This window comes from Equus asinus, chromosome 28 (genome assembly GCF_041296235.1).
Source record: "Equus asinus isolate D_3611 breed Donkey chromosome 28, EquAss-T2T_v2, whole genome shotgun sequence".
Taxonomy (NCBI): domain Eukaryota; kingdom Metazoa; phylum Chordata; class Mammalia; order Perissodactyla; family Equidae; genus Equus; species Equus asinus.
In genome coordinates this window covers 44479233-44493409 of record NC_091817.1, presented here as the reverse complement: position 1 = coordinate 44493409, position 14177 = coordinate 44479233, and the positions used below count along the sequence as shown (strand labels likewise).

The 14177-nt window shown below is 44.9% G+C and overlaps 1 protein-coding gene across 2 annotated transcripts in view; it reads right to left on the bottom strand.

Annotated features, from left to right (window-relative positions):
* The window catches only part of HSD17B2 (hydroxysteroid 17-beta dehydrogenase 2), a 62030-nt gene extending 53963 nt beyond the window's left edge, over positions 1–8067 (bottom strand). The window contains exon 1 of one of the 2 annotated variants that reach the window (XM_014843381.3): positions 7530–8067. In XM_014843381.3, coding sequence (XP_014698867.3) covers positions 7530–7794 — 265 coding nt within the window. In that variant the 5' untranslated portion in view covers positions 7795–8067. The remainder of the gene's footprint in view (positions 1–7529) is intronic. The other variant, XM_014843444.3, reaches the window with a different exon arrangement.
* Positions 8068–14177: the final 6110 nt, after the last annotated feature.

The window sequence follows — 14177 nt, the reverse complement described above, 5'->3', positions numbered from 1 at the left end:
TGATTCTGAAAAGGGCGTTCAAGATTGGGAGACAGTTGGTTGAAATGAAGTTTATCTCTGACTTGGGTAAAGCCCAAAGTAGCTGACTGGGGTGTTCTTTCTCCTTCACCACTATTTCTCCCCAGCATCACAACTGACTCATAACGAGTGGAGCAGGCCAGCAGAGACTGAAGGCAGACCCTGCCTGGGGAACAGGACCCCAACCCTACACCATTGTTCCTACGACAATGTTCCCCTAAGATGACTTATTGGTTTACTATCTGTGTTTGAACACATACTTCCTGTGGCTTATTCTAGAAGCTTCTCTCAAACTTTAAGTGGGAAAGGTGTGGGTGTTGGGTGGGAGGGTTCTGAGGAAGTGATTCCCTCCATCTCATATTTCCTCCATTCTCATGATTCTGTTGCAATCATGCTCACTCTCATTCTTCTCTTTCCAGAATTAGGGGTCTTTTAGCAACCTCATCCTTTGACTACCTGATCACCAACCTCGTGCTGCCCTGTTTGGCTAAGAATGAGAAGAAAGAATTAAGGAGAACTCTGAAGTTTCTGATTTGGGCAGATTGATAGGAGGAATCAAAGATGTACTGTGAATTCCCTGACAGGCTGATGGGTGGATGATGATAGTGCCATCAACAGAGTAGAGACTATTGGAGCAATGGCAGGATTTAGGGGAGCGTTAATGAGTGCAGTCAGGGACATGTGGATCCTGGGACATTCAGGAAGCAGTGGATATGTGGCCCAGAGTACAGGACACAAGTCTGGGCAAGACATAGAGATTAATCATCACCAGAATATGGTGGCAAGGGAAGATACACATGGAAACAAGAGTACTACAGGAGAATGTGAGAGTGTAAAGAGACCCTAAAGGAAAACACGGGAATTTGAGGGTGAGGTGTAGAGAATGGTGACATTTAGGAAAGTAGACAGAGGAAGATGAATCTATGAAGAAATCATCAAAAAGGGAGAGAAAAGAATCTGTAGAAAGTGGCTGACGTAAAGAAGTGGAAACAGAGATGGGAAATAGGTGGAATAGATAGAATTGGGGAAAAGGTGGGAACCAGAGAAGTTAAGAAAAGGAAAAGGATAAGAGAGAAGGTGATACGTTTATTTAAGAACACGCTGAGTTGAAAGTTTCAGTCTAAAATCCTGGAAATATGAGTCAGGAGGTGAAAAGAGTTTTGGGTGTACTAAACTACCGGTTTGCCAGTCCTCACACAGAGACCATTAACAGCACAGGAGCAGGTGAGACTTACACAGCAGAGGATGTGGCAAGATAAGAGAACTAAGGACAGAGGCAAGAGGGCTCCCTAGGGGCGCGGGTAGGAAGAAGAACCTGGAGGGTCAGGGACAGAGAATTCAGGGAGGAGCGCAGAAGTGAAGTATCCTGAAAGGCAAAGGGGGCCATGTCAAGAAGAAAAATATGGTCAGCAGTGCTCGAGGAGAAGTCAAGCTCTGGTGACTAGGAGGGCACCAGTGACCCTTGGGAGAGCAGTTTCAGCAGCGTGGTGGGAGCCAGAGGATGTCCATTTGTGCCACATCTTGGGTAAGTAGGAGCACCCTTAAAACCAAGTCATCACAATGATGTGTTTGGGGCCTCCACAACTCAGCCATGTCACTCTGCCCTTTCTATACAGGTGACCCCAGCAAAAAGAACCAGCAGAGATAAGTACCTAAGCAAGTGGGCAGATTGGGACAATTCCATTGTGCCCAGCCAATGACCACAAAAGGGGGAGGACATTTCACTGACTTGGTCCATTCACTCAGTGACATTGTATTGGGTCTAATATGCTCAGAGATTGAGAAGGGGTTACATGGTCACAAAAGAGACCTAGTTCCTGCCTTCAAACAGCTTGCAAGATATTTGGGGAGACTTTCATTCCATGAGAATTTCCCCCAACCAGAGCACCCCATCTAGAATGCCTAATAAAACCACCATTCAAACTTTTACAGAATCACCTGGGTTAACAACATCTTTTTATGCTTCTCTGTAGAAGGCTAAGGTAAAGCTTAAACTGACTGAAGAATGAGGATACATGCTTATACAAAAAAAAAATCTGATGGAGTAACTGGATTATAGGCTCACTGAGGATTATATCAATTCCTTACTACACAGTCCCATGCCACATAAGGATGTTTCGGTCAATGATGGGCCACATATACGATGGTGGTCCCACAAGATGAGTACCATATAGCCTAGGTGTGTAGTAGCGTTTCTCAGAACGTATCCCTGTCGTTAAGCGACACACGACTATATACTTGAAAGACCTCTTCCGTTGCTCCATTAACCATCACTCTGTTGTGTTTCTCCAGTCTCCTTCTTCAAACCTAACCAAGGTTCAGTTCTATATTTCCAAATGCCAATGACTTTCCACCTGCACTGTCCTCTCACTGCCCTCAACTCAAACCTGAAGTCAAACTTACCCTATGGCTTCATCACCCTTTTCAAACGTCCCTATCCCTGTCCATGGTACCTCGATTTTATCTTCTCTGATCTGCATCTCTTGTACCCAATCAGTTGCCAAGTTCTGTATCAAGCAGAGCCTTGTGCACATAATAGATGTCACATATTTACTTGCCGATTGAATGGACATGTTTTATATGCTGGGAATCTTTACAGGCTACTAGTAACTGTGGCTATAGCACTGATAATGACAGTGGTTGGGAGCATGGCTTCAGGTGACAGATGGATCTGATCTGGGTTTAGTCTCATCTCTGCTACCTAGTAGCTCAGTGACTTTGGACACATCGTTCCTCGTTTACAAGATGTAAGTTATTAGAGTTGTAAGAATAAAATATAAAAGGTATGTAAAGCTCTGAGCATGAAGATGTTATTTCTCTTAGTCTCATAGTCCACTGTCAATGTTTGTCCGTTTCCATAATCTAACATCAAATCAAAAGGAGCCCAAATCCCAAGGTGATGCCAACAGTATTCAATTTTAGAACTTTAATTGAACTATTTAATAAGTCCCAGAAGGGGTCACCCATCACATTGGACCCATCATTTGAAGCATAAAATGAAGACCTCCACATAAAACAGATCCCTCTTGCCTTCCCTGATCCATCCTCCATTGTACCTAGTTTTGAAAATTCCAATTGAAAATTATCCAATTCCACAAGTTTTAATGACTGCCAGCTTTGTGTGTAGTAGCTGCTTAACCAATTAGCCTGGAAGACCTTATTTTCCCTCTAGCAAGCTACTTTTAAATTCCTAACAAGGTCCCTCCTTTGTCAAGCTTTCCCTAGCCCCCCACATAGGAGCTGTGCCCACTCATGGGCTCCACGGCTCTTTGGGAATCCTCCTGGAGGTACCCTCTTTACCTCGTCCCATGCCTATGGTTACGTATGGCCACATCTCTCCTGTTGGACAGTGAAGCGCTCCAGGTGTGTGTCCTGCACACAGCAGATGCCAAATCAGTAGTTAACCCTCTAGGTGGGTAAGAAAGACTGGAGGAGCCAGGAGGAAAGGCCTGAGGATAGAAAATCATAGTTACCTTTGCATCTTTTACCAAGTTCAAAGGGTAGGCTGAGAAGGACAATGCACAAACTGGGATGAGGAAGAAGGAACCCCAGTGAATGTGGGTCCAAGATCAAGGAAAACTAGGAACTTTGATCCCATCCCTTGACTGCATAACAATTGCACGGTCTTTAAGTTTCTTCTCCCATTGTTTCTGGACCGTACATGGCACATACCGGGTCCTCAATCAGTAGTTGTTGAATGAATAAGTGAATGTTTCTTCTCTCCACTTTTTTGTCAGTCTTTTCCTTTTTTCTTTTTATTCTCCTTTTGTTCTCCCTAACTTCACTCCTCAACTTTTCCCCGTATCACCCCAATACACAAAATCACCCCCCCAACTCCCACTCACTCTACATCTCCCTCTCTCTTTCTCTCCTCCACTAATTCCATCTATAGGAGTGTGTGTGTGTGTGTGTGTGTGTGTGTGTGTATTATCATTTCCAGTTTACACAGGAGGAAACAGAAGTTCAAAAGCACAAAACTGGGTACCAAAGACCACACAGCTAGTAAGAGGTATGTAGCAGATAAGGTACCTCCCGGATCCATCGGCCATTTTCGTGCACGCTAATCCAAAGTGCGCTTCACTTCCAGCAGCCAGCACCTGTGACTTTGTCCGAGGGCTTCCCCAGGATGCCAGTGATCACTTTACCAGTGGCACAGAGAGCCAAAAGGGCCTGGAGTTTAAGCTTCCTCTCCTCCCCACCACTGCAGGGGGGGAACAGCCCTTCACTAATGATTGACAGGTGTACAGGTATAAGGGCTACAGCTCGCTGGCCCGCAATGGAGACAGCTCTCACGTGTGACCCCCACTGCCTCCAGATCTTTCCCCGGGTGAGTAAGCCAACGTGACTCTCAGCAGACTTCCCCTGATGCTGCACACCTGCTTGGCCTCCTCCCCTTCCCTGCCCATCTTCCCTACTCCAGAACAGTGTTCCCTGGAAACCTTCCTAAGAAATCCCTTTGGCACAGATCCTCGTCTCAAGCTCAGCCTCCAGAGAACCCAGCCCAAGGCAACGCAAACGCAGAATGCAAACCCAAGCATCTCACACTTCAACATTTTTTCCACGATATTGTGCTTGAGACTCTGTTGCAATCACATGGGCCTGCTCTTCACTAATTTTATAGTCATTTTAAAAACTGGATGGCCGCTGTATCTCAAACACTCTAGGCTTGCTTATTCCTTCTTCTTACTACAATTATATATCTCTGAGACAAAAGACCCTTGACTATCTTGGCAAAATGAAATAAGGGACTCAAAGAGAAAAAGGTGTTTTTTTAACTTGTCCTAGTAATTGTCCTACACCCGGGCCTATAATCAACTAGGCACCAAAATGGGCTTTATCCTATTAATGTGATCTCTTTTTAAAATGTTTCTACGGAGCTGGCCCGGTGGTGCAGCAGTTGGGTGTGCACATTCCGCTTTGGAGGCCCAGGGTTCACTGGTTTGGATCCCAGGTGCAGACTTGGCACCTTGCAGGCCATGCTGTGGCAGGCGTCCCACATATAAAGTAGAGGATGGGCACAGATGTTAGCTCAGAGCCAGTCTTCCTCAGCAAAAAGAGGAGGATTGGCAGCAGTTAGCTCAGGGCTAATCTTCCTCAAAATAAATAAATAAAAATAAAATGTTTTTACTATATAAGTAATATAACCACACTAGAGGAATTCTAGGGGAAAAACAAACCCATCACTCTAACTCAACCATTCGAAAACTGTTTCCTTCCAGTGTTTCTTCTATTCCTGTGGTGTGGTTGGAGCCTTATTCAAACACTCAGGTCTCCTGCATATTCTCCTCTAGCCCAGTTATCCATGTTGTCACACAGGCCTGTGGTTGTCATTTTTAATGGTTCCCCATTGTTACACTATAATTTGTCACCATTTTAATTGCTTTTGATATTTCACAATTTTAAATAAGATTATCCTGAACAGCTCTGTGAATACGCCATTTTGTTCTGTCTACCTTTTTTCCATATTTCAGATTATTTGCTTAAGAGACGTTTCCAAATCTTGAATCATCCGATAAAGGAATAATATTTATGGCTTTTAATGTATACCACCACATTTCTCCCTGCCCCTCCCCCACATTAAAATGTGTCCCAATTTATGACACATGCCAACCTAAAACAAAGTTATTCCAAGTCACAGTGACTTATTTTTTTGTGAGTTCTCATCTAACTAAATGGATTCATTTTAAATTTCTCCATTGAGTATAAAGGTCTTGAAACTTTGTGCAGAATTGTATTACACCTGGGGCGTTCCTCCTGAAGATGACAAAGAACCTCAAAGGAACATTTCAGTCACCCTTAAATGTATGTGCTTCCTTTCTTAATTCTAAGCTGGCTGATTGGTAAGCATTTTACTGAGGGATCAGTCGCGGCATGAGTTGCCTAATTGAATCAGTCATCTTCCATGCCACTGCACACAAGTCAGGACATTTCAATGGCTGGTGTGGGCTAACTGACTGAAGTGTGTATTTTGTGCCTTTCTGCATGCCTACATCTTCAAACACAGAGGATAAAGAAAACTGACAAGATAAACAAGCAAGAAAGGATTCCTGTTTTCCCAATTACCTTGAAGTTTGCCTGAGTCTATCCTAGGGTTTAGTATTCTTATTTATTAGCCTTAGGAGTGCTGCTCCCTGAAGTTGAAGTGCTCCCAGGAACTTTCAGACCCTCCGGGAGATCACGTTTCGTTAGAGTCAACCACGACATCCCGATTATTATTTTAACATGCTTAATTGTTCTGTCTTCTTGCACACAAGAGAAAAAGTACAAAAAAATAGATTCGACCCGGCCTTGCTCTTAAGACCGTGAGTACTTGCTACTACACACAGAACAGAAGGATTTAGACTATTCTTACAGATGCTCACCCAGCCCACCCAGAGAATTCTAGCAAAAAAGTGGAAAACCCAGCCAATCTTTTAGATGCACGATTCCAGGTCATACCAGACATTCACGTGGATAAACATCCCACCGATCAACTGAGTTTTCTACCTTTGTTTTGTTTTGTTTTGCTTTCGCTGAAGAAGCTTGTTTCCCGCGGCACTTCAAAATTCCAACAAGTGCCTACTTGCATTTTGTCTTAGAGAATTTCTTTATCAGGATAAAGGAAAAGGAAAAGTAGACAAGTCGCTTTAGAGACCACTTCTCAGGGAATTGAGAGAACCTCTGATTCACTTCCATCCGCGCCCCCTGTTTGCTTTCACCCCAGTGGATGGTGGCCTCAGGCTGGGGTGGGGCGTGATGACCTCCCCGCAAATGATTCTGGAACTAATGTTCTTATCTTGGCAGAATTTTCTGGGTTGGGATAAGGCTGGATAATCCTAATTAGAGCCCTATCCAAGTTCAAACTTTGCAGCCAAACCAACCAGTTTTACAACACGCAGGAATTTAATTTGGCCTCACACCTGCAGTGGAAAAAAAAACACAAAAGAGGAAAAAAGCAGGCAGCTGAGCTAACAAGCAACTGTTTCTTGATCCAATTAAGAAACATCGGCAGGCTAATGACAGATTTGAAGACCAAAGATTCTTGACAGAACCCCGGGCAAATTACACAATTTCCACCTTCAATATTTAAAAAACACAGCAAAATACAAGGAGAACCTGGCTTTGTAAGGTTTCTTGCACATCTAGGGAGTAAGAGCCCAAGCCTAGAACGCCGTCAAACATTAATCTCAGAACAAAATTCCGTTTAAGCCTAAAGAAATCTATGGGACTTTCCTGGGTAAAACGAAACGCACAAAATGGCACAGCTTTGCCGATTCCTATTTATCCTGAGAAATTAACAAAACTGTGGCTTAGATGCTCTTCACCTTCCCGGTCTCTCCCGCCACCAGTCCCGTCAGGTGCACCTCCTGAAGAAAGCAAACCAAAACGGTGCAGTGAAAGACACTTGCAGGTCTGCTTGCATTTGCTCTCTGCCAAGGATTTCATTTTTAAGCCTAATTTGAAAAAGTCCTGCTAAGGCAGAGCAAGTGCCAGGTGCTGCCCTGAGTGAGGGTCGCAGTCTGTCCACTTACCTGTGATCAGCACCGTCTTTTGATCCACAGGTAACAGCTCTTGGCCGGATAAGTAAGTATACATGAGGCAACATGACAGGGAGAAGAGAAGCAAGCCCCAGAAGAGGGACAGGCTGAGCAGGCAAGCCCCTCCCCACAGGCCCACCAAGCAGACCACCTTTCTCCCCTCCTGCCCTGGGCTCTTCAGTTTGCAAACAACTGCTCCTCCCAGCACTACGGTGACAGCCAGGCAGAGCCCCACTGTCTCAGAGCAGAAAAGACTCATTCTCAGAGAGTCGCTGCACCTTTGTGTGGGGCCAGCAAGTCAAGTGGGCAAAGACCGGCTGGAGGCAGCCGGGGTTATATGAAGGGACAGGCAAGAAGGGAGGCGGAGATAACAGCCCCGGCACGCTTTGAATGAGCGTGGATTAAGCATACTTATTTATGCAGGCACACATTTCCTGGGGGGTAGTTCAGACCCGTGTGCAGGTTAATGTAAGTCCCAGCACACTTCCTAGTCCATTGCTGCCCCCACGCCCCCTGCACGTACAACACATATGCATACTCACCTGCAGCAAACACGAACCCATTATTTTTTTAATGACTCTGGAGGGACAACCAGTTGGGTAATAATTGACAGAACTCAATCTGAACAGCAAATAACAAACCCTTAAACCCATAGGAAAACACTGGTCCCATTTAGGAGCCTGTGGTGTGTCTGTCTGAGTCCTTCTGACTCAGAGATGTGTGTGTGTGTATAAATCCAGGCAATCAGTGAGGTTTGGAAGATCAATTCTGGAAGGAGAAGGCATGACTGGTTTTTGTTCCTGTCCGCAGGACTCCCGCCATCTCCCAGCGGAGGCAGGCGAAGGGTTGGATGGAGAGAGAATATGGGACAAGAGGAAGAGATCCTTGGCAGATGCAAAGTGCTTGGGTCTTGCCAGAGGGAGGGGAGATATGCCAGGGAGAGATAACAATGATAATGCAACCAATAATGGCCCATATCTGTTGGGACCTATTTGTGCCAGAGATCGTGTTCAACTATTTGTTTGTTCATTCTCTTTATTGAGACCCCGTTCTCTGCCAAGCTCTGCTCCAGACACTGGCACTCCACAGTCAATATGCTCAGTCTCTTTGCATACAATGTCCTTACAAAGTAGGTGTTGTTAGTGTCACGATTTTACAGGTGAGGACACTGAGGCACAGAGAGGTTAAGAGACTTACCCAAGACCACACAGAAATGGAGTCAAGCCGCCTTGTTTCAGAGTTTTGTGCTCTTAGCTGCTCTACTCTACTGCCTGCTGTAGGCAAAAAATAAAAGACAATCGGTACATTATATATTAGCCCTGCCCTACTCAAGCCCCATTTGAACCCTACAAAGCATTTCAAGGTGGGTATTATCACACTCAGTTTACAGAAAGGACAACTGAGGCTGGGAGAGGCTAAGTTACGCACATGAGAGTAGTGAATCCCGACCCAGCTCCACAACTTCTTGGCTCAAAAGCCAGCACTCTGGATCCTCAACACCTTACTGACCACCGGCAACAATGATGAGATCCCCAAGAGGGCTCTGTCCCACCTGGGCGGATGGTGTGCCTTGCATGTACCAGGCACGTGGCTGGGAGGGACACAGAATTCTGATAAAGGCTGGGCGTTGGCCTATCTGGAGAGGCAAGAAAAGATCTGCCTCTGAGATCAGATTACCTGCACTCCAGACTCATCTGAGCTCTGTTACTCACTAGCTAGGCAGTCTTGGGGGGGTGTCATTCTATCCCCCAGACCACTTCTCCTCAACTGTAAAAATGGGAAAAATATCGACGTGAAGCACTTAGCACCTCCTGCCTGGCACACCAGAAGCAGCCTCATAAATGCTGGCAAGTCATGTTTTTTAAGCAAGAGCATAAGAACTAGAGAAGTAACGTACAGTGCCCCGTGGCATATACACTTGTCCCAAAAGATGGTTGAAGTTGGCACGTGCTGAGGGGCAGGGAGGAGAAGGGGAGAGGGCTCCGATCGGACAATATGTATGGGGAAGGCAGGACTTCGGAGGGACGTCGCAGCAGCCTGTCCCATAAGAAGGTAGGGTTTGGGAAAGGGAGTCTGGGAAACTGGTTCTGGCCACCCATGAGCCTTCGGTGAATCGCCCCCAGCCAGTCCAACTGTAAAGGGAGCCCACTTGGGTACACGGCTGTCTCAAGACCCAAGAGAGACTGGGCGGAAGCAGTGACTTGTGGACCATAGTGTGCTGGGGGACTGAAAGAGGTGACAGTAAAGCCATCGTGGGGGGGTCTCAGTAGGTCAGTGGCACCTCTTGCCTGCCCTCCCGGCTGCGCGGACCCCTAAGGTGGGGTGGTATTTTCGTCTCCAGGCCAGGAAGCTGAGAGGTAAGAATCTGGAATGTGATTTGGCTAGATCTGAGATCTCCCTCCCTCTACAAATGCCATTCCTTCCTGTCAGCCCTGCTCACACCCGTCCCGGCTGCGGGTACCCCTCACGGGCCTTGTGGCCTCACCAGCCGGGAGGAGTCAGTCAAGCTAGCTCGGGAGGAGTGTCAGAGGGCTTTCTAGGTGAGGGTGCAGGACTGGTTACAGCTCTTCAGTGGGGGCCTTGGCACTTGGTCAGCGGCTCCCACAGTGGGGCTGGAGCCAAACATCCACATGGGTTCCCTGACTGGTGCATGCCCGCCAGAGATGAAGCAGATCTCCAGGTGGCAGCCCGGGTGCTTCCCAGCTGCTCAGTCCTGGGGCTCCCACGGAGGGGGCAAAAAGTGCCATGACGTGGAAGTCTAGGTAAGGACGCTCCTTGTCCTCTGGCAGAGAAGAGGATGCATAATATTAAGAACGTGAGCTTTTAAGCCTCATGGAACTGAGTTCAAATCCTGGCTCTGCTGCTTAATAGCTGTGAGACACTGAGCAAGTTACCTACCCTTCCTGGAACTCGGTTTCCTCCTCTGAGGAAATGGAGCCCAGCTCCCCATTGTGTGTGTGTGTGTGTGTTTTAAGTGAATGATAAAATTCTCACTCTGTGCCTGGCACTGACAGGATGACAGCCAGTTTTCTCGTCGTTGGGAGCACTCACTGCCTCTTGGCCCTCCTCTCCTCAGCAGAGGAGAGGATCTTGCCAGCCTCCCCGTCACTTAGTTATTTCTTCGTTCAGCTCGTCACACGGCTCTTCCCTTCACTGTCCTTCAGCCGTCTGCTTAAATGTCACCTCCTCACCACCCACCCAGAATACCTTCTATCTTCACACTCTCTTCACTCCCTTCACTGCACTTTGCCCAATCCATAATTCTGTACTCAATTTGTTCATGTTTAAGATTTTTCTGTCTCCCCTGCCAGACCATGAACTTCACAAGGGCAAAAACCTCATCTGCTTTTTGGTTTTTTGGTGGTTGTTTTTTCTTTTTTTTTAAATTTGCTGTGCACCAAATGCCCCACCGAGTGTTGGCATGTTGCGTGTACTTAACTAATACCTGTTGAATGAATACAGGAAGGAGCAAGTATTTATTGAGAGCCAGCCATGTGGTAAGCGCTGCACTAGCCACGGGGCAATTCAGCAGTGGATAATAGGGACCCAGTCCTTGACCTTGGGGAGCTCTCCGGAGTAGCTGCCATGGGAGCAATGACTAGTCGGGGTGGATGGTGGTGGAGAGGAAGGCTTTCTACCAATTTGGAACACAGAGATGGAGTTGCAGAATTAGTGAGAACCAGCCCAAACCCCTATGAGCCCTAAATGTCCTCCTTCCAACTGAGGACTTCAGGATCCCAAGCCATCTGAGGGCTGCTCTGCCTCTGAAAGAGGACTTCCTCCATCTGACTGAGCTAAACTCTGTCACCTTTTTGTCCCCATTATCTTGTCCTAGAGCAATGCTTGAGACCATCCTTGTTTGGCTAGAGTCCCATTTCTGGGAAGCTTGCTCTAGCTTTCCAAGGGGAAGAAGCCAATTGGATTAGCTCATGCCTGCTAATGACGCCAGTGGGTCGATGCACTGCTTCCTTCGAATAGTGGAGGTGTCTTTTGTTTGTTTGTTTGTTTGTTTTGAGGCAGATTGGCCCTGAGCTAACATCTGTTGCTAATCTTCCTCTTTTTGCTTGAGGAAGATTGTCGCTGAGCTAACATCAGTGCCTATCCTCCTCTATTTTGTATGTGGGATGCTGCCACAGCACAGCTTGAGCAGTGCACACGTCTGCACTGGGGATCCGAACCTGTGAACCCTGGGGCTACCGAAGCAGATCATGGGAATGTAACCACTACATGACCGGGCCAGCCCTAGTGGGGGTGCCTTTTTGAAGTCACCTTCTGAAGACAAGATACCTTACCCAAAAGGGAAGATTTCCTAACCTGGGCAAAAAAAAAAAAAATGCTGAAAATCCTAGTCTGTATGTTTTCTTAGAATCAGTGGCTCTTGAATGCAGAAGGGAATTTGAAGAAGTAACTTCCCATCTAAAACAGAGATTCTCTCTGTAACATCCCCACCACGTGGTCATCTTGTCTACTGCCAGAACACCTCTGATAAAAGGCATTGCAAAGCCTTTGAAGCTGACTTCCCAGTTTAAGACATCTTGAGGCACTAGAAATTTCTCCTCGAGACAGAGCGTGATCGTGGCATTTGTCTTTCCTTTCCCAGAGTCACACAGACCGACTTAATTCCTGTTTGTTTCAGGTATTTGAAGACTGCTATCATGGCTCACCTTCTCAAGGCTGGTGGTCTTCAGTTTTCTCAGTTGCCCCTCATATACAGTAGGATATGGTTTGTCCGGCGCTAAGTGCCCAAAGCAGCCCCGTTTTTAAGAGTTCAAACACTTCACAGATGACGTTGTTGCAATCACTGAAGAACACGTTGTTTTGGTGAACGTAGCTTGGTAATGGTGTGATTCACCAAGCAGAGAATGACATTGTATTGATGTCATGGTGACCCAAACTTCACGATGTGAACAGGGTGGTACAGGTCATAACAGATCATCTCACAAACATCAGGGTAGTCTTGCTGGTAACGCAAGTTTTGTTATAATTTTCAAGTGTTTGGGAAATAACTAGTGTTTTAAGTGTTGAATTGCAATTGTAATTATGATTCTCTATTTCATACAGTAGGAGGGAAAAAGACCAGGAGAAAACAACCAGAAGTTGCGGTTGGGTCAAGTCTTTTTTCTGTCATTGAAACGTTGTGGGGTGAAGATGTCTAAACTCCACAGTTATCATTAATTCCAAACAGGTCAGATCTCATTTGTTGTATGGGATTTCAAGGACCCCTGGCAGCCTGGCCTTTCTTAGAATGAGAGACAATTACTTACTTCCCCTCTCAAAGGTTGACCCAGAGCAAGGCACAATATTTTCAGTACAACGCAAACAGCACAGATTAGAGCAAGATTATCACCTCCCCTATCCCTGGAGCTATATTTTTACTCGTATATCCAAAGACTCATGTGCTCTTTTGACAGTAGTGCCCTGTGATTGACTCCCATTGTGTTTGCCACGAATAAAATTCTAACTTTTTAGGAGTTTCCTTGTCATTAAAATTTTTTTGCTGTAAAATATAATACATGTGGAGAAATTGTCCAAAATATAAATGTAAGTAAATATCCACGAGTCCATACTGATATAAATAAATGATTGAATAAATAAATAAATGGAGAAGAGACAAATCTCCCATGCAGAAAAATTCCAAATAATTAATGTAGATATACCTGCTCAAAGAAAGAAAACATAAATCATACTTAAGGAGTATGGGCTGCACATAGGGACCTCCTTCCAGAGAACACAGCATGGAAACAGGGAAACAGAGTAACTCCACAGTGGAGAAACCCAACAAACTTGACCTCAACCAGGTGATCAAGGTCAACGTCAACAGTGATAAGTCATGTGATAAAAATGGTACCTTTATTGATGCAGAACATTCTACAAAACATCTGACCAGTGTTCCTCAAAACTGTTAAGGTCATCAAAAACAAGGGACTTCTGAGAAACGGTCACAGCCAAGAGGAACCTAAGGAGACATGAGGAGTAAGCATAATGTGGAATTTTGCATGGGATCCTGGAACAGAAACAGAATGAGGACATCAGGCAAAAACTAAGGAATTTGAATTAAGTATGGACTTTAGTTAATAATAATGTATCGATATTGGCTCATTAGTTGTGACAAATGGCCCACAGTAATGGAAGATGTTGACAGTAGGGCAAAGTGGGTGTGAGTACAGGAACCCCATATTATCCTCACAACTTTTCTGTAAATCTGAAACTATTCTAAAATAAAAAGTTTATTTAAATACATAACATATAAATATAATACATAGTAAGAACTTTATAATAAATGTTATATATTTTATATTTATATACAAATATCATATTTATTTCTTTACATATAATGAATGATAATGTAGCTATATCTATCAATATATCTACTTAATCTTTTTACTTTAGAATAGATTTACAGAAAATTATGAACATAGTATGGTTTTATTTATACATATACATATATAGTATAGCAGATAGATACATATACCATAATATATATAAGTATACTTTGTTATATAATATAGAATTATATAAAAATATAATATGTAGTGTATAGCATACAATTATATATATATATATATATATCCCAACAAATGAAAACAAATTATAACACCCCTTAGTCAAGAAGAACATCGCTAGTAACCCCCCAAAACCTCT